General features: G+C 38.8%; 1 protein-coding gene across 1 annotated transcript in view; it reads right to left on the reverse strand.

The window, feature by feature from the left end:
- Positions 1-13,574, reverse strand: part of SLC17A3 (solute carrier family 17 member 3) — a 28,015-nt gene extending 14,441 nt beyond the window's left edge. Inside the window, 9 exon segments of the mRNA XM_024751989.1 lie at positions 1,327-1,413; positions 4,235-4,322; positions 4,404-4,637; positions 4,841-4,905; positions 4,908-5,006; positions 8,527-8,643; positions 10,822-10,904; positions 12,973-13,085; positions 13,534-13,574. Coding sequence (XP_024607757.1) covers positions 1,327-1,413; positions 4,235-4,322; positions 4,404-4,637; positions 4,841-4,905; positions 4,908-5,006; positions 8,527-8,643; positions 10,822-10,885 — 754 coding nt within the window. The 5' untranslated portion in view covers positions 10,886-10,904; positions 12,973-13,085; positions 13,534-13,574.
- Between the last annotated feature and the right edge of the window lie 7,057 nt (positions 13,575-20,631).

Genomic DNA, 20,631 nt, shown 5'->3' on the forward strand with positions numbered 1-20,631 from the left:
TCCTGTGCTTGAGATTCATTGACTTTTTTGGATCTGTGAGTTTAGTTTCCAACAAACTTGGAAAACTTTCAGCCATCATTTCTTCAAAGGTTTCTTTCTGCTCCCCCATCCCACTCCTCTCCTTTGGGTACTACACACCTTACTTATGTTCTCATTTTATTATTACTTTTTTCTCTGTGTAGGTCATTCTGGATGGTTTCTATTGCTACTTTTAATTTCATTAATCTTTTCTTCTGTTGTATCATCTGTCATTAATTCAATCCTTATATTGTAGTTTTTATCTCTAGAAGTTTGATTTAGGGTCTTTAAAAATATATTTTGCATGTCTCTACTTAAATTTTGAACAAATAAAGTTATAGTTATAGCAACTATCCTTGTGTGCTAATTCTAGCATTTGTGTCGGTTCTGGGTTGGTTTTGATTGATTGATTATTCTCCCTATTATGGATTGTGTTTTCCTGCCTTTGTCCATACCTGGTAGCCTATGCCTTGAGCCAGACATTACGAATTATATCTTGTTGGGTGCTGAATATTTTTGTATTCCTATAAGTATTTTTGAGCTTTGTTTGGGGTACAGTTAAATTACATGGAAACACTGACCCTTTGGGTCTGGTCATCATCATTTGTTAGAGGGACCCACAATAGTGTGTCCTCTAGAGCTAATTATTTCTCACTATTGAGGAAAGACATTTATTGGGATTCCGCCCAATGGCCCAAGAATTATACAGTTTTTCATTCTGTCTTGTGGAAACAGGCACTATCCCTGATTCTCTAGAAGTACTGGACACTATTCTTTAAATTTTTCCAATGATTTCTGGCACACACACACCCCCGCCCCCGACCGGCCTCAGATGATGTCTCCACACAGGTATTCTAATCAGTGCTCTGGTGAGTATCAAGGGGGACTCTGCAGATAGCCAGGGTTTTCTCTGTGTGCAGTTGTCTCCTGTTAGGCACTCTTTCCTGTGAGCTCTACCTGCCTTACTTTCTCAGGGCTCTTACCTCCATCTCCTCAACTCTGATACTTCTGTCTCTCACAAACCACCACTCTGCAAGTCTGTCCCCTACTGCCTGCTAGGGCAGCAGATTTTGCCCAATCACTTGGTGTTAATAATGCATCATGGCAGGTTAACAGCGTCATAGGCAGGAGGACTTCCAAATCCTTTGATGGTATAAGTTAATTCTTCCCTACTATTATATTAAGACATTTTCTTTTACTAGGATCTTTCTGTCTTGATTCATTTCCTCCAGAAAAGTACACACAGATAGACGCTCAGAAGAATCTCCCTGAATATGAAAACCTAGGAGTGGGGAGACAGCAGCTTACCAAAGATATAGAAGACAAAAGGCCACCCAAGGTCTTGACAGATGTTGCCACCCAGGAGGATGGCAATGCAGCTTCCCAGCATCATTCCTGCAAAGAAAGAATAAGCTGTGGGGCTCTGGACTGCCACCTGATAGATGCCTACAGAATGACAGATGACATGTTACAGAGCAGTATCACCATAAAGAGATAAGCATAGTAGAATATATGAACTTCAAAGTTGTGATTGAGTTCATATGTTCTCCTGAGGACCCATTTTTCTGGCAGTTCCCTAGTAACGTTGCAGATGACAACCATGCTTCCTTTTATGCCATTTTAATTTTTAATTACACAATTCATATAACATATGGTATTGTAAAAGTAAATTACTGCAAAGAACCAAGGTTCCCCTCACATGCCCCCCAATCCATCCCCACTCGAATGTTAACCAACAGCTACAATTTATTATATGATGTATAATTGCATACATTTTCCTCTCTGCATATATCTATACATACATGCATCTCTTGGTAAATGCATTTATGTAATACGTAGACAGAAAGTTAGATAGATTTGTCTATTAATGTGCTAATAGCACTGTTTTAATTTCCATGGCTTTACCAAGTATTCTCATATATAGTGAGGTACATGTCCCTTTTACAACTTCTTCAAAACTAGACCATTATGTTTTTTTTAAATTTTCCAGACGAACATTAACATCAACTTGTCAACTTTTATATATATGTATGTGAGTTATTATTAATTTTAAATAAGCAGGACCATAATGTACCTATTGTCCTGTGACATTTATTTTTTATTTAACAATTGGGCTTGTAAATATTTCCATGTCACTGCAGATGCTACCTAGTTGTTACTTATGAACATAAACTTAATTTTCACTTCTGAACTTAAACATAATTTATTTCTGTACAGTAAAATGTCAGAGGTACACTTGCTAAACTAAAGAATGTGCATTTTTTGACAGAACTGCTGAAGTATCCTGCTAAAAGGCCATACTAAATTAAACTGCCAACAAAGATTGTTTTCATCATCTCTTGACAACATTGGACATCCTCAAAGCTCCTAGTTTTCCAAATATGAATGCAAAACAGTATATAAGTTTTTCTTTTTATAGTGAAGTTGAACATTTTTTTCATTTTTCTTTTTTGAACTGTTCATAATCTTTTTTTTTGTTTCTTTCACTTGCTTAACTTTGTCTCAATTTATAGAATCTTTATGTGTTGTGAATAATAACCCTCTGTCTGTCATGCTGGCTGCAATTCTATTCTCCCGATTTAAACTTTGTTTATGGTGTCTTTTGTAACCTAGCAGTTGTGAGTTTTCATGGGGTCAGATCTGTAAGTTTCCTCTGTAATGACTTCTAGATTTACTCCTTTGCTTAAAAGGGCTTTCCTGATCTCACAGTTAAAAAAAAAAATCAGACCAGGGCTTGGACCCGTGTCCCCTGCATTGGCAGGTGGATTCTTAACCACTGTGCCACCAGGGAAGTCTCAGCAACAACTGTTTTTTATAGCAGTATGTTCTTTTAAAATGAATATCATCTACACATATTCCCGTGGATCTCTCTGATGTTATTTGTTAATTATTTAAAATCTTCTTTCAATTCCTTTATTAATTTCTTTTTCATTTGGGTTAGTTCTTGCAGTTTTATGCACAGGCTCAGCGGCCATGGCTCACGGGCCTAACCGCTCTGCAGCATGTGAGATCTTCCCGGACCGGGGCACGAACTCGTGTCCCCTGCATCGGCAGGCGGACTCTCAACCACTGCGCCACCAGGGAAGCCCCAGTTCTTGCAGTTTTTGAGTTTGGTTTCTCTCTTTCATGCTCTTGATTTCCTTCAAATGTTTGAGGATTTGGGAAAGCCAATCCTTTTTTTTTTTTTTTGCGGTACACGGGCCTCTCACTGCTGTGACCTCTCCCATTGCGGAGCACAGGCTCCGGCTGCCCAGCCTCAGCGTCCATGGCTCACGGGCCCAGCCGCTCCACGGCATGTGGGATCTTCCTGGACCGGGGCACGAACCCGTGTCCCCTGCATCAGCAGGTAGACTCTCAACCACTGTGCCACCAGGGAAGCCCAGCCAATCCTTATTTATATTTGAGGATATCCCTTAGTCAGCTGTGATAACCAAAGTGAGTTTCCTTAGTCCAAACTGGAGCCTGCATTCCCCTAACAGTGGATATGAGCTCAAATGACAAAGACTAATCCTCCAGGGTTGTGAAGGGCTCTAGAGAGGCATAAGGTCAGGCAGGGTGTGTATGTGTGTGCGCGTGACTCGTTTTCTGGACTTGAAGAATCCCTGGCTCTCCTACCCTTCTCTCCTTACCCAGCACCCATACTTCGGCAATTTCCAGTTTGTTAGCCCTACTCTTTCCATTTTTCATGTTGACTCAATGTAACTGAAGCTTTCTTCCTCCAGAATATTCATTCCAAGTACACTGTCCAGACAGATCATTATCAGAAAGCAGTTCTCAGGACAACTGAGAGCAATTCCAAAGAAAATTAAGTTGGATTCATGCCTCACACTGAACACTAGTATAAACTCCAATATGTCAAAAATTTAAATATAAAAAATGAAACCATACATATTCATTAAAAGCCAGGTTGGATGCTTTTGTAACATTTCTAACTATGACTCAAACCCAGAAACCATAAAAGAAAAGAATGATCAATTTGACTACATAAAAATGTATTTTTAAAAAATGGCAAAAGGCATTATAAGCAAAGTCAAATGACTAATGACAACTTGGGGAAAATAACTAAAAGTCATGTCACAAAAGACCCATCCCCCTAGTTTATAAATACTTGATTGACATTGAGCAGAAGGCAAAGAACCTTTCAATAAAAAAAGTTGAAGAACTCAGTGAAAGAATGTTGGATTGTAGCGGACTCATTTCCGTTATATGTTTTTACCTGAGAAAGCAATGCTGCAGAGTCGGCTTCGTTCATTTGGAGGACTCCATCTTTCCCAGAGTGCAAACTGACCCCCATATCCTAACCCCTGAAATAAAAATAGAGTTCTTGATATGTGGTCCCATAGAGAAATTCATATCCAGCGCATATTTATAAAATATCTGGGTACCAGGCTCACGCCCTGAAGTGTTTGAGTTGCAATGAGGAAACCTAGGCCAAGGTCAGCTGCCAGAGGGGTGAAGAGAATGAGAAATGAGGATCCAAGCAGAGCAGCACCAACCATTCGCTCTGTTCCTACTCTTCCAGCCAGGTATCCACTGGGAGCCAGTGTCAGGATCACGCCACAGTTGATAGAACTAAAGATGATGCCCTGAATTTGAGGGCTCCAATCATACACAGGGGCCTTAAAGAAACAGAGATTGCTTTGGCAAGCCATTTACAGGAAGGCTGTTGCATAACTTAAGAAGCCTCTTTAGATCTTCCACTTGCTTTCAAATCACTATTTCCTCAATTAAAACTTCTTAACATATAAACTCTAGAAAAAATAAATACCCAAACAAACAAATAGCAAAAACAAGAACACAACTTAAATCTTGCATTGCTTACCCCCGCAGGAAGACTTTTTGGGGAATTATTTGGGTCATCAAATGAGTCAACAGGCAGCCCCTGGTTACCACGGTGATGTTCATGATAATATTTTGTGCCACTATTATGAAGTTGCAGAGATGTGTGATGAAGGCTATTCCATAGCCAGTGGAACATAAGCTTGGAGCTGGAAATATTATGACATTATATTAGTGCTTTCTTTATTGAACCATCATTTATTTTTCACAAGTTATAATACAGAAAGGTATCACCTGATGATTTAAATGGCACTTCTATCGGCTTTGGGAAAGAAAGATTACAAAAGCAGAAAATGACTGAGTTGAGTCAAAGGGTGTTTTATACCACAGCTTTATAGACCCTGACTTGCTCTGAGGTGTTCTGTTCTTCCTGCAATTTTGTCTCTCCCATTCCTAGGTTACTGTATTCTATGGTTGATGAAATTACTCATATTTAAATATATATAGATATGGATATATAGAATATATATATTAAAAGTAAATATATATGTATAAATGAAATATGTATAGTATACATATTTAAATTATATAATTTATATGTACTATATTATATACATATATAATGTAAATTTTAAACATTGAAGGAGTTGTTCTTTGGTATAGATTTATTATTCTTCTCATATGTCTCAGTCAGTGAGGGCAAACTTTCATTTAAATTTTGAAATTAAACCTCTAGAAAGATTTTCTCATTAGAGAAAAATTGACACTGACAAACTCTGAAAAAATACAGTGAAGGTGAAAAAATAACAGAAAAAGAAATGAGCACAAAATTAAAATAATCTGGTTTTGTACTTCCAGGAAAGACGGCTATTGCCAGGAAGAAACTATTGCAACAATCCAGAAAAGAAGTGAAGAACCGTGAACTAGGGTGGTAGCAGTAGAGGAACTAAGATGTGATAAGATCCCAGATAGATTGCAGTAGGGGAATAACTGAATCTTGGTTTCAATTTTACAGATGGGTGAGGGAAGGGCATTAGAGAGGTTCTTGTTCTAAACAGCTGGAAGAATGGAGTTGCTGTTCAATGAGGAAGAGAGTTCTGCAGAAAAAGCAGGTTTGGGGGCAGTGGGATGATAAAGAGCTTATTATTGGACAGTTAAGACAAAGATGCCTTTTAAGCACCCAAGAGATGTTGAGAATATTGTTGCATATAAAACTCTAGAGTTTAGAATAGAGGCTGAGGCAAAACATTGGGAGTTAATAACCTTCAAGATGATACTTGAAGCCATGGTATTTAGGAAATGAGAATAAATAGGGAAGATAACCAAGGACTGACTCTAGGGCTCTCCAATGCTTAGAGGTTGGATAAATGGGAAGAAACTGTCAATGGAAACTGAAAAGGAATGGTCAGTGGGGTAGGAAGAAAACCAGGAAAGTGTGGTGTCCTGGAAGCCAAGGGGAAAAGGGCTACGGGGAGGAGGGAGTGAGTAGGTGTGTCAGATGTTTCTGATAGGTTATGTAACACGATGGCTGAGCATTAACTCATTTAATCCTCACAATAACCCTGTGAAGCAGCTACCACTATTCCAACTTTACAGGTGCAGAGCGGTCAGCTAATCGTATAGCTCAAGTGTCTATGCTTGTAACCACTGCACTGCTTGTGTACAGTGGCTTTTATTTTGTCCCAGATGATTCCATGAGAATACCTTTGCCACGACCCGAGTGCAGTCATCTGTGGGGTTTGTATGGGTGTATGGTGTAGGAGAGGACAACAACACCACGCATCACCAAGAAGTCTTCAAAGCTTCAAGAAGAGAGGTGCCTTGAGGTTTACAAAAGAGCCTTTCCCTCAAGACCATACTCTCTTCTCCTTAAGTAGAACACAAATCTTTGCAGTGAATGTAGTGGGGAAGGAAGAATTTGGAAGAAACTTGGAAGTGTACTGTAATTAGAGCGAGGAGCTAAAAAATAATGTCTTTGTAAAGGTTTTCCTTTCTTTTTTGGAGCTGGGTGATGACTTCCTATGTCAATCAAGTCCACTAATAATTTATCAGTTCTTTGGCCTCTGATCTCCCCAGCTTGCTTTGGGATCCTAGAGGCCAAAGGCTACAGAAAACGAGTATCAGCAAACCAGGAGACTAATGGCTCACAAATGGGTGGGGTGAACACCTGCCTCATGAGATTGCTGAAAGATCCACTAGAGGCTGTATTTAAAAGGCTTAGTCTGGTGCTTGCTGCATATTAAGTGTTCCCTACAGGCTACCACGTGTGTCCTCAAAACTTATTTGTTTCCCGTGTCTAGTTAAAATATATGAAAAATAATGTTGGTACAACATCTCATGTCTTAAAAATTTAAAACTCAGTATATAATACAATAATACTGCCTTTTGTCAAATTGAAGTTATCATTGATTTAAGATGCATCATTTTTTGCTCTACTAAAAATCAATTGATCAACTAATCGACAAATCAAACTTAATAGATCCAAAACTAAACTCCTAAGTTCCCCCTCCCAATCTTGCTCCACCCAAATTCCTTCCCAACTCAGGTGATAGAAATTCCATCCTTGCAAACACTGCAATTTATCCTTGATTTCTTTCTTTCACAGCCTACATCCAGTCTATCTAGAACATACTGCTTTCTTTCTTTCTTTCATTCAAAATGTATGTAGAATTCAACCACTTCTCACCAGGGCCACTGCTATCTTTTTGTTTAAAGCCTCTTCCATGTGGTTCTAGCTACCAACATCTCTTGCCTAGATTTTTGCAATAGCCTTCAACTTGACTTCCTGCTTCCAGTCTACTCTCATTACAGCATTTGGAGTGCTCTAGTCATACCATAAATTTGATCACGCCATTTTCTGCTCAAAATTCTCTATGTGGCCACACTATTTTTCAGATTAAAAACTAAGGTCTCTTTAGTGGCCAATGGAAATGAAGTATTTATAACCATTGCTTAAAATTTTTATTTTTCTTAGGAAAAAGCCCTGAGGAAGTAATAATTCCAACTGTAGACAAGTGTTATGTTACAGGATATCATGAGATATATAGATAGATATGTTATATCTAACATATACAATATGTTATATCTATATAACTATATCTATCAATTAATCTATCTGTATGATAGGTAAGCAAAACCACCCAAAACCCCACAACTTAAATATCCAACCACAGGGATTTTTCAGGTAAATAATACTTTATCTATTGGATATATTGGAATAATAATATGTATCCTTTAAGAATAATGATTGTATTGTAAAGCAAACTGAAAAGTATGTGTGGTCCAAAACATACAACATAATATATACAGCACAGAACTATATAAAATATACATGTACACGAAGGCAATAAAAACAAATTACGGTGGTTACATTAAGCTTAGTAACATCTTTTTTCATATCTTGATTTTTTGAGGTTTCTGTAAATAATTTTTTATACTTTACTTAAGCAATACAATTATGCTTACAATATTACATGCAATAACAAGCAGAATACACAATACTATGTGTAGACGATTTGGTAGCATTTATCAAGAACGCAAGTGCACATGGACTAAGATTAGGAGGTAATCATCAAAAATAAAATACTTTTTTAGAAATGTACATTAATAGTACTTGATTTTTAAAAAACAATTAAACACCTTAAAAGACATGAATTCATTTCTTTGTATTACGATATTGTAAAAATCCACCATAAAATCCTAAAACCACATAGTCAAGGTTGAGTTTACCTTTCCCAGGACTGAGCTTCTCATCCCCTTGTACATCTTGGGAGTACTTCCCTGCCGTGGGACTCAATTCTGTCATGGTGGCCATTGCATTCTTCTCTCCTGATGACTGTTTTTCACCTACAGGGTGATATGTTATCCAAGGTGTCAGCCACGAGAAATGAGACTTCTTGGAAACATTTAAAAAGTGGGCAACAGGCAAACAGAAGCTGGGCCGTTCCATCTGCATGGGGTATAAGCAGGATCATTACCTAGTCCTGGCTCAATACAACAGGTGTACTGCGTCTAAGGCGTGGACCTGTTTATTATGTAGGATCTGGAGTACTCACTGTGTGCCGATTTAAGAGTGCTGGATTTGGAGCTAGGCATTTCTAAGTTCAAATCCAGGCTTGTGATTTACCTAACGTGCTGAGTGTTACCAGGAGCAAATTTGTGTGTTTTAGTTTCCCATCTGCTGTTAACAAGAACAATGACAACAACAGCGCGGCAGCAGCACCTTCATCAAGGACTGTAAGGATTCAATAGGCTGCACGTGCCTGGCGCTCAGCAAGTGGTTGCTATGTGGTTTATTGCCATCGTTGTTGGAGCTACTACAGATGTGGGTCACCGCGGAGCTGTCTCCTTCTGGCCTCCTCTACTGCACCTGAGAACCTGGCTTCTGGTACCCCTGATGACTCCCACACTGCTTCCCTGTCTGACCCACTGTGAGTGTCGCTAACGTGTGTCATCAATAATTGGAGACCAAATTTGTATAATGAGATGATACAAGTTTTAATTGGATAAATTTGACATGTAATGTGTAAATTTAAGGTGTACATCCCGTGTTACTTTGATACATTTATATATTGTAAAATGGTTGCCGTTGTGATGATATTTATCACATTATATACTTAGTGCAATATTATTACCTATGTTCAATAAACTGTACATTAAATCTCTATGGCTATTTTAGTACTTGGTACAAATTTGTACCCTTAAATACCATCAATGTTACTCCCTACCCTCCATCCCCCGGTAACCACTGTTTTACTCTCTGTGGCTTTTTTACATGTTTGATTTTAAAGATTCCATGTATAAGTGATATCATGCTGTATTTGTCTGTCTCTGTCTGGCTTATCTGATTCAGCATAATGTGCTCAGTATCCATCCATGCTGTTGCAAAAGGCAGGATATCATTTTTTCTCATAGCTGAATAATATGCCATTGTGTATATATACAGGATGATACAATTCTAACCCTGATCATTTTTGGCCACAAGTTGATGATAGGTCTACAGTGTTATAGAAAAAACTAACACAGAGATCTTGACCTTTCTGCTTATAAGAGAAGTAAAACGTCTTTCCTACATACAGTATTAAGATCTTTAATACCCAAGGGGATTCTTGTATGGTACTGTGTGTAGAATTACAATATTTGTGCTGTGTTTAGTGCTCAATTTATTAATGTTAAACCTCTTAAAGGAAAAGTTTCAAAACATGTAACTATTTATGCCACTAATAAATCAAAGTTGTTGGTTCAATAAATAATATCCTCTTAAACATTTAAACACTGGCACTTAACTAGACTCGGTCTAAAACCAGTGTTGCAAACTAAGGCATGGCTTCTTAGCATTTATAAAAATTAAAAGTTTCATTAGTGCAGTAAAAGTTTCATTACTGCACGTGCCATAGGCTGCCCCCTTAGGATATAAAGTTAGACCCTCTCTGGTGGCACACGGCCAGCAATGTTGCTTCTCTTTCTCACTTTGTGAGAGTGTGGGGTCACCAGGGTTGATTGGTCTTTCCTATTCCTGACCCCACTTTCCCTCAACTGCTTGCCCTACTTTCAGGACCCAAATCCAACAATCCTTTGTATAAACGAAACTTGTAGGAAGACATATGTCCTTTAAAAAATGGGGCAAACTTCTGTCTATTCCCCTCTACATATTGAAATTTGACTTTTAAAATATCCCTAATAATGCTATCCTTCTTTGTGTTATAACTATGATATGAGCATTTCTTACATTAATACCTTCGTTTTAGAGAGTTATTATGGAATCATGGTTTTAAAACGATTCCATTTCAATGTAATTCTATTTTCTTTTCATGTTATAATTATCCTACTTGGGTGCAGGTCAAGTTCAGAGTGTGGCCTTTGGATGTCTCCTCTCTATTTTTATTCATTGTTTTTGTTAAACAGCTTCATTGAGGTATAACTGACAATGAACTATGCTTATTTAAAGTGTACAATTCCATAAGTTTTGAAGGATGTATACCCATGAGACAATCAATGCAATCAGAATAGTAACTTATACATTACCCCTGTAAGTTTCATCCTGTCCTTTTGTAATACTTCTCGGAAGCATTTCCCAGCTCCTGCCCATTCCTCCTGCTCTTCTACCCCTGGAAACAAAAGATTAGCTTGCATTTTCTAGCAATTTGATAGAAATGGAATCATATAGTATGTCCTCACTTTTTTCCTGGCTTATTTCACTCAGCATAATTATTTTGAAATTCATCTATGTTGTGTACATTAATACTTCATTCCTTTTTATTGCTGAGTAATATTTCATTGCATGGTTATACCACAATTTGTTTATCCATTCATCTTTTGATGAAAATTGTATTGTTTGCCATTGATGAAAATTGTATTGTAATGCCATGGCCATTACAAATAAAGATGCTCTGAACATTCATGTACAGGTCTTTGTTTAGACATGTGCTTTCATTTCTCTTAGATAAATACGTACGAGTGGTACCTATGAGTGGATAAATACCATATGGTAAGTATATGTTTAACTTTTTGAGAAAATGATGAATTGTTTTCCAAAGTGGTTGTACCATTTTACACTCTCACTAACAGTGTATGAGAGAGTTCCAGATCCTCTACATACTCAACAATTTGATGTGGTCAGTCTTTTTAGTTTTAGACATTCTAAAGGATGTGTAGTAATATCTCATCATGGTTTTAATTTGCATTTTTCTAATGAGGTTGAGCATCTTTCCATGTGTTTATTTGCTATCAATATATCTTCTTTGGTGAGGTGTCTCTTCAGATCTTGGCACTGGGCATTCTAATTCCCTGGTGTGGCCAGAACATTTCAAAAATAGGCCTTTTAAATGTGAAACTAACACAACATTGTAAATCAAGTATACTTCAATTGAAAAAACTAGGCCTTTTGTACCTAGGGAAATTGCCCTGATTTTAATTGCAAAGATTGCTTGGGAGATACTTTACTAAAGACAAAGATGTGGCCACCTGCATTGTCTTGCACAACCTGGCAATGCTGAACAGGAATATGTTGTTTTTATTAACACCTTTTCCCTATGGGTGATATTTATTCTCACTTCCATGTTCTGTTATGATGTCAGTCAATGTAACTCTGTGGCTGTGAGACTCTACCATCCCCCTGCTGTGGGACTGTTTGGACTGGAACATTCTGAATGTTAGATTACTTCCAGTTTTCTGTTATCTCTGTTCTAGACAACAAGGCATGCCTTGTCTCGGAAACCTGAGTGCCCAGTCCCAGCAGATGTGACCATATATTCAATACACAGAGATCATTCTCCCAGGAGGTTTTACAAGCATTCACTCACGCAGCTAAACAGGTGGTTGAGTATAGGCAACAAACAGGGATCCACATAAGGGAAAGTTCTGAGAGCAAGTGGCTGCCAAGGGAACGTCTGAATTCCAGGGAAGGTTGGTGACCTCAAGAAAGTTTTCTGGCTGGATGCCCCGGCAGTGCGGTTGCGAGGGTAATACAATTCCACTCCCGCTAGCCTCCAAGGCATAGGACTATACAAAAGAAACTACATACATATATTTATATATTATATATGTTTTGTATATGTGTGTGTATACACACACACACGCACACATATTTTTTAACAGCTACCTTATTTTCCAGTATTGGTCCAGAAAACGCTGCTGGTGGCCTGAGTCAGAGACTATATGGCATCCTGTGATGTTTCTGGTTCGAAGCAGTGTTCACAAGGAATTATACTGAGGTTTACCTTCCTGCAGAGACCACTGGGTTTAAAGGCTGGGGCTGTGCAACCAATAGTACCCTCCCTATACATCTGTGAGGGCATAAGTGTCATCAAAAAGTTGTAACTTCTACATCTCGGCCTTGAGGACTCTCCCTGATCACCTCCTTCCAACTGTCTTCAGCCCACCTACCGTTTTCTGGTGGCCCTGGTGACTTTTCCGTTGCCTCATCTCTTCTTCTATCCCCAGCCATTTTAGTTTGGTTAAATTTCACACCATCTCACTGGTTCCTACTCAGCATTCTTCTAGATGCTGTCTTAGACTAGAGTCACCCCCAGCCCTGTCTTGTGTCAAAGCCCTGGATCCTAATTGATCTGGGTGGGAAATCAACGAACTTGATTACAAAAGGATGGAGTCCCTCAGGACACTGGCACTAGTCCTGTTGCTGCTGTCCATCTCCCCAGGAGAAAAGCCCTGCACAACCTTCGCGGGGGCAATGAATCTTCATGTAAGAGATGGCGCCGTGATTGCCAAGGCTTTCTTATCTGAAGTGTTCCTTCACAACCACTCTGCAGCTCTTCTCCCACCAGCTGTTGCTGCAACAGAAATTATGATAGCTACTGTTATTAACTACTAACCCAGGCAGTTTACATCAATCCCAGATGGAGCTATTACTGACCCTTTTCAGCTAGCTCATCCCGTTGGCAAATGAAAGAGCTGATGTTTGCTCACAAGCCCCAAAATTAAACTCCCAAAACTCAGCCTTTAAACATTTCCCTAGAGCACCTGCTTCTTGGAAATGTCTTCCACAGTTGGCATTTTCTCAAAGCTTATGGCTGATCGGGGACAATATTTCAGCTTCCTGCTTCTACATCTCTTCTCTCCGCCTTGTTACGGAGATAAGGCTTTTACATTTTCATTTACTTTTTTTTAAAACTCAATATGAGAAAACCTGCGACTTGGAGGGTATACAAAAATTGCCAATTGTTACACAGAAAGGACCCTTTGAGAGCTTTCGTAGCAACACCAAGGTAAGTGACTTACTTTGTGTCTGAGGAAGGACTTCGACTTAGAACCTGCTCTTCCTTCACGCTCTCTCCCTCCACAGCTTTGCCAGCAGGAAGCTGAAGATGCTTTGCCACCTGGGGCCTGACTCGGTAATCATTAATGAGATTCATCAAACTAGAAGTTGAATGAGAAGGCTTCTTGCCAAGTGGCCTTTGGGGAAATTTTCAGAAGAGTGTGCCTTGAGTACTCGGAATCTGAACCCCCTCTGCAGTTCTGCCTGCTTCTCTGCCAACATGTGATTCTCGACCTTTGTCCTCAGGTGTATCTCCTCAAAACCTCAGATGCGTTCTCTAGTTCAGACATTTGCGTGTGGTTTTTACTTTACTTTACTGTGTCTTCAATGACTTTAGTTCTCTTTTGAAAAGGTTAAAAAAAGAAAGAGAATATTATAATTAAATGCAGTTTAGTACTTTTTTCCCTTCTTTGTTGTTTTTTCCCTTTGAAATTTTAATTTTTTCTTTGAAATATTGAACTATAACAGATAAAGTTGAACTTCACTCTATTGCTTTCCCTGATCCTTTCTCTTTTACACACACACACGAACAATAATATGTCTCACATAAATTTAGTGAGGTTTCTCCACATTTTTCTATTTTTACTATCTATAGGTATGTTCACAAACTATATAAAATAATGCTTTGTATCGTTTCTAAATTTGTGTACATGCTATCATGCGGTATGGGTCACACTATAACTCACTTTGGAGAATAAGCAACATGTATTTGGAACACCCACATGGGCACAGTGGAAGCCAACCTCTCTCAGTTTATGTTGACTTCTTTTTAACTACGTGCCCATGCAGTTGAAAACATCCTCACTGCTTTCCAAGTTTGCATATGGTTCTGCTTGTCTTTGTCTCAGAGATGAAGCAATGTCTTCAGATCTCCAGCTTTATGTAGATAGTTCACTTCCAGCTCCCTGCATGTTCTGTGCTTGCAACCCAGACACCTTTCCCTATGTGAGCATGAGAGTCAGTGTCCAGCCATGGAGAATTAAACCTCGTTCTGCATTTCTTTGAGCTCTCCTGGCTTAAGCTCTGGCTCATCACTTTGATTTTAAGTTCCTTCTTAGTTCTTAGTTTATGGTCCCTGAGGAGATCTCCTTTTGATTTTGAGCTTGACTCTTTATACCTATTTGGACTATATCATGGGACAGTAAATCCCCTCCCAGCATTCTGGTGGAGGAGTGGGACCCTGGCAAAGTCTATTACTGAGATCAAGGATTCTGAAGGAGGTGCCTGGGTCTTGGGGAGTCCAAGCTACTATTTTTCTTTTCTTTTTTGGCTGCGTTGGGTCTTCATTGCTGCGTGTGGGCTTTCTATAGTTGTGGCGAGCAGGGGCTACTCTTCGTTGTGGTGCTTGGGCCTCTCATTGTGGTGGCTTCTCTTTTTGCAGAACATGGGCTCTAGGCGTGCGGGCTTCAGTAGTTGTGGCACACGGGTTCAGTAGCTGTGGTCCACAGGCTTAGTTGCTCCATGGCATGTGGGTTCTTCTTAAACCAGGGATCAAGCCCACGTCCCCTGCATTGGCAGGTGGGTTCTTAACTACTGCGCCACCAGGGAAGTCCTCCAAGCTACTATTTTTCAAGCACTTATTATATGTCCTCCTCACAATTCTTTCAGGTAAGTAAGTTTTATTATATTCATTATGAGATAAGGAGAGAAAAAAACCAATTTGTTCCATCTGCACTTTGGGAATTTAAGCATGGATAATCTAAGTCCATTATACAGAAGAAAGGGATGAAAATTTCACCTTCCTGTGTAAAAGATTTTTCCCTGAGTCATTTTTTGAAAGACTCTGAACCCTGCAATAAATAATCAACAACTTTAGAATTCAAATACATCTAACCCTGAATTATTATCCAAGTCAGAAAATGTGACTTGGTTTTGCAATTTAATTTTTAACTTCATCTTAAAATGCTCAACTTGGAGCATTCTTGCATTCAACTTGCTTTGATTTGGTAGAAATAGACGTAAGTTGTCTCTGTGTGGGAAAAAATCCAACTTCACTTCATTTCTATAATTAATTTTCAAACACTTGAATACAGATAGAAATATTATCTTGACTTAGATTGTGATATCTACCTTTTAAAATTTTTATATGTTTTCCTTTTGAAAAGGGTTGGTTTTTAAATTGCTTTCTTTTAGTCACTAGAATTATTAGAAAGGATAGCGTACACATTTCTCCTGTGGTAACTGTTGAAGTTATCCTCAGAGCTGGTTTCATAAGACTGTGAACAACTGTCATTAATAATTAGACACACGGGGACTTCCCTGGTGGCACAGTGGTTAAGAATGCACCTGCCGGGCTTCCCTGGTGGTGCAGTGGTTGAGAGTCCGCCTGCCGATGCAGGGGACACGGGTTCGTGCCCCTGTCTGGGAGGATCCCACATGCTGTGGAGCGGCTAGGCCCATGAGCCATGGCCACTGAGCCTGCTCGTCCAGAGCCTGTGCTCCGCAACGGACATGCACTGCAACGAAGAGTAGCCCCTGCTCACTGCAGCTACAGAAAGCCCACGTGCAGCAACGAAGACCCGATGCAGCCAAAAATAAATAAACAAATAAATTTATTTTTTAAAAATAAGGTATAAAAATTAATTAGACACGACAGCTCGGTAAGATGTGGGCTCTGATTCTGGCTGCTGTTTCAGAGGGCACCAGTGTACAGTCCTGTCGTAATCACAGAGAGCCTGCTGTTTCTAGTCTAGGAGGCTCCGGCAGAGGAAGCACCTCTCATGTGCACACTCTGCCCCAACCCTCATAATGTCTAGCAGTGATTCAGGGGCAGCTGTCGAGAAATCACATCGGATGAATCTGAATCCTGAAATGAAAGACTTGACTAAATGGTAACGGTCACTCTCTGGAGCTTGGCTGCTTTTTCACACACACTCGAAAGGTCGGAAACCATGAACCCAAATGATGTGTCATGTCTGCTCAGAATCTAAAGTCCACATCATGGTACTGGCAAATCCTTTTTTCTCCAAGTTCAAGTCAAACTCCTGTTTGCCTCACCATCGCTAGGAACAAATGGGGTCAATCCGGTCATCAAGCTCATATTGGAAGACCATCTCCATTATTCTGACTTTTATCAGCTGATCAGAATGGTATGTCTTTTGTTATCTACACAACACATTCAAGTATGTGCTAGATTGCCATATTGCAAATACTCCTTGCTTTTGTCCTTAGATATGGCTTTCTTTTACTCTACTTTCTAGTTTCAATGCCCCTTACTTCTGCAACTACAGTAACAGGAATGCCTAACTCAAACTGCAAAATCTTATGCTATTGAAGATAGTAGTCACAGGAAAGAAAAGACCAAAACACAGGAAAGTCTATTACAATTAGGATAATAAATTAAACTTTGTGCTTTTGATGTTCCAAAAGAAAAAAAAAAGAAAAGAAAATGTTTGCTTAATCACATAATCACTTTTTGTTACTCTACAGAGATTAATGGCAATATACACCCATTTCTCCTCTGAACTCCAAGGTCAAAGGTTTGCAGGTGTGCCTCATTCTTCACTCCAGATCAGACTCTATTCCACAGTCCAGTCTGGGAACTGACCTTACGTTCTGGTTGTCAGACAATGGCTGTTGTTAAAGAAGCTTAAGGTAGTCTAGCGTTAGGTTTAATAAAAGCAAGTTTTAGACTAACTTCTACCACATGTGCAGACATTTATGAATCCTACTGCCTGGAGAAGTGGTCAAGCACACTGTGTCTGAGGGTGTCAAAGCCATCAACGACTACACCAGCGGCGAGTTGTTTTTAACCAGACTTGAATATCATTGGTTGTGAATCACCCAGTCAACTAGTAAGTTAACACGGCAGGGAAAAAAGGCAGTTTAATTTTTCTCTCAGCATTGACACCTTTCCTTATGAATAAAATAGGTCTTTTGCAGTTTTTTGTTTCCAAGGTTGTATAGTACTGTGTGCATGTGCTCTGATGTACCAGTTATGAAATGATATCCTCTATCCTTTACTTTTTGATTAGAGGCTTTAAATGTCATTTCATGCCATGTTTAAAGCTTTTCTTCGGTGTTTAAATACCGTCTTCATAATGTTCTCAATCTTTGATGGTGCCTTGATTTAATCTGTTACCTAATATGCTAATCCAACTCCTTCTCTATAAATTGTTTAGTATTTTTCCAACTTACTGAGGTTTTCAATCAGTCCTGGAGACACTGTGGCCTCAGCCCAGGTGCCATGTTTTCCAAGATCATTCTCCTCCCCCAGGTCAAATAGTTCTTGCTCAATCTAGGGATGGTCCAGTCTAACAACAGTTGATTGTGGGTGGGTGGATATATGACCCAAAGTAGGCCAACATTATTCCTCATGGATTTAGATTAAGGGGGTCAGTCTCTCTCAAGTGGTTGAAGCTGAAATCTACAAAATGTAGGTGCTGTAGAGAGAATCATTTCAAAGTGCTCTTGGTAGAGGTCACAGTCAGCTACTAGGCTGTCTGGTTGACTTTGCTTCTTGAGTGGTTGATGCCAAGTATTAATACTATCCAATCAGCGTGAACTTCAAGCAGCTCATTTACATGTATTCTTTTTTCTACTTTTCATCCAATCAAAGATTGGGTTGCCCTCACACCTCATTTGACTACAGCAATTGTAAATAGGTCCCACTTTGTCCCAACTGCCATTTTCTTTACCTCGAAGTAGTGGAAGGCTGGATATATTATACCTGGGTCTTCCCTTAAGGATTTTGCTATCTCCATAGATGATTCTAAGAAAAATTGCTGTCTCTAAAAACGACTCTAAGAAAACTTTTACCAAAACTCAGATTTGCAGGAGAGATGGCTTAGAGACAAGTAGATGTCCATCTACCTTATTAACCTTTTGAAACAGGTATACCCCAACATGGGCATTTCATCCAAGTGTATTGAGAAGTATTTTGCCAAAGATACCTTCAAGCACTTAGTAGGAGGTGCTTCCTACCTGGCTTCTTGTTACAGGTTCTGGACCATCCAGGGAGATCCGATTGTCTGTGAGCCTGCTCCTGCCCAGGGAATTGACTAAGCATGCTGTATCTGATGATATCAAGGCCATCATCAAGTACACCAGTTCTACCCAAATAAGCTGCTGTTAGGAGGATTTAAACAGCATAAGACAAAAGCTCTTTTCAGAGCCATCAACATTTTCATTTTATAGTTATCACAATGAATTTACATTTCTAATATAAATATCTGTGTTACCTCTTTGTGAATTGTCCAGGGTTCTGTGAAGTTGACATTCTTTGTAAACTCGTATCCTTTCTATTTAAAATGTCTATTACCTTATCTGATATAAAATTAACTTATCTGGGTGGAAATATAATAAGGAATTTTTCCATTATATTTTTCATTGCTTTTCTGTGTTGGAATGCTACTGATAATTTGTGCTGTAATATTGTATTTGGCCATCTTGCTGAATTCTATCATATGGTTGATAGATTTTTGAGGAACTGCCATACAATTTTCCATAGTGGCTGCACCAATTTATATTCCCACCACCAGTGTAATAGGTTTCCCTTTTCTCCACATCTTTGCCTGCATTTGTTATTTGTAGATTTTTTGATGATAGACATTCTGACAAGTGTGAGGTGATATCTCATTTTGGTTTTGAGTTGCATTGCTTTGATGATTAGCAATGTTGAGCATAATTTCATGTGCCTGTTGGCCATCTGTATATCTTCCTTGGAAAAATGTCTGTTCAGGTCTTCTGCCCATTTTCTGATTTTTCTTTTTATATTGAGTTGTATAAGCTGTAAATATACTTTGAAAATTAACTCTTTTTCAGTCTTATCATGGGCAAGTATTTTCTCCCATTGCTTAGGTTGTCTTTTCATTTTGTCCATGGTTTCCTTTGCTGTTCAAAAGCTTTTAAGTTTAATTAGGTCCCATTTGTTTATTTTGCTTTTATCTCTTTTGCCTTAGGATAGAGATCCAAAATAATATTGCTATGATTTATGTCAAAGAGCATTTTGCCTATGTTCTCTTGTAGGAGTTTTATGGTCTTAGGTCTTATATTTAGGTCTTTAATTCATTTTGAGTTTATTTTTGCATACGGTGTGAGGAAATGTTCTAATCTCATTCTTTTACATGCAGCTGTCCAGTTTTCCCAGCACCACTTGTTGAAGAGACTGTCTTTTCTCCATTGTATATTCTTGCCTCCTTTGTCATAAATTAATTGACCATAGGTGCGTGGCTTTATTTCTGGGTGCTCTATTCTGTTCCATTGATCTATGTGTCTGTTTTAGTGCCAGTACCATGCTGTTTTGATTACTATAGCTTTGCAGTATAGTCTGAAGTCAGGGAGAATGATACCTCCAGTTTTGTTTTTTTAAATCAAGACTGCTTTTGCAATTTGGAGTCAATAATCCCCCACAAATATTATCAATTGATTTTTGACAAAGGAGCATAGGGAATGACATGGAGAGAGGATAATCTTTCCAACAAATGGTGCTGGAACAGTTGGATGTGCATATGCCAATAAAAGAACCTAGAGACATTCCTCACAATTTACACAAAAACTAACTAAAAATAGATCACAGACCTAAATGTAATACATAACATCACACTTTTAAAGTAAAATATAGGAGAAAATATGTATGGTTTGAGATTTGGCATACAGTTTTAGCTATAGTTTGAGATTTGGCACACAGTTTTAACTATAATACCAAAAGCATAATCCATGGGGAAAAAAATTGATAAGCTGAGGCTGGGCTAGATTTAGTGACTCACTTTCAAAGAATAGAGTGAGGAAAAGGAAGATAATAACTTTACAGGGGAGAAAGCTGGCAAATATCACCTCAACCAGGTGATGAAAGTTGACATCACAATGATGTCATGTGAATATTATGTACTATCTGATATCATGAAATGAGAAGGACACTTCACTTCCCTGGTATTATTTCAAAAAATCCATAACTTGTTTCCAATCATAAGAAAAACAAACAAACCCAGATTGGGGAACATTCTACAAGGTACCTAGCTAGGACTCTTCAGTACTGCTAAGGTTCTGAAAAACAAGAAAGGCTAAAGAAATATGACAACTAAATGCAATGTGGTACTCTGGATTGGACCCTGGGACAGAAA

This window comes from Neophocaena asiaeorientalis, unplaced genomic scaffold, assembly GCF_003031525.2.
Source record: "Neophocaena asiaeorientalis asiaeorientalis breed wild unplaced genomic scaffold, Neophocaena_asiaeorientalis_V1.1 scaffold165, whole genome shotgun sequence".
In the NCBI taxonomy this organism is placed as follows: Eukaryota; Metazoa; Chordata; class Mammalia; order Artiodactyla; family Phocoenidae; genus Neophocaena; species Neophocaena asiaeorientalis.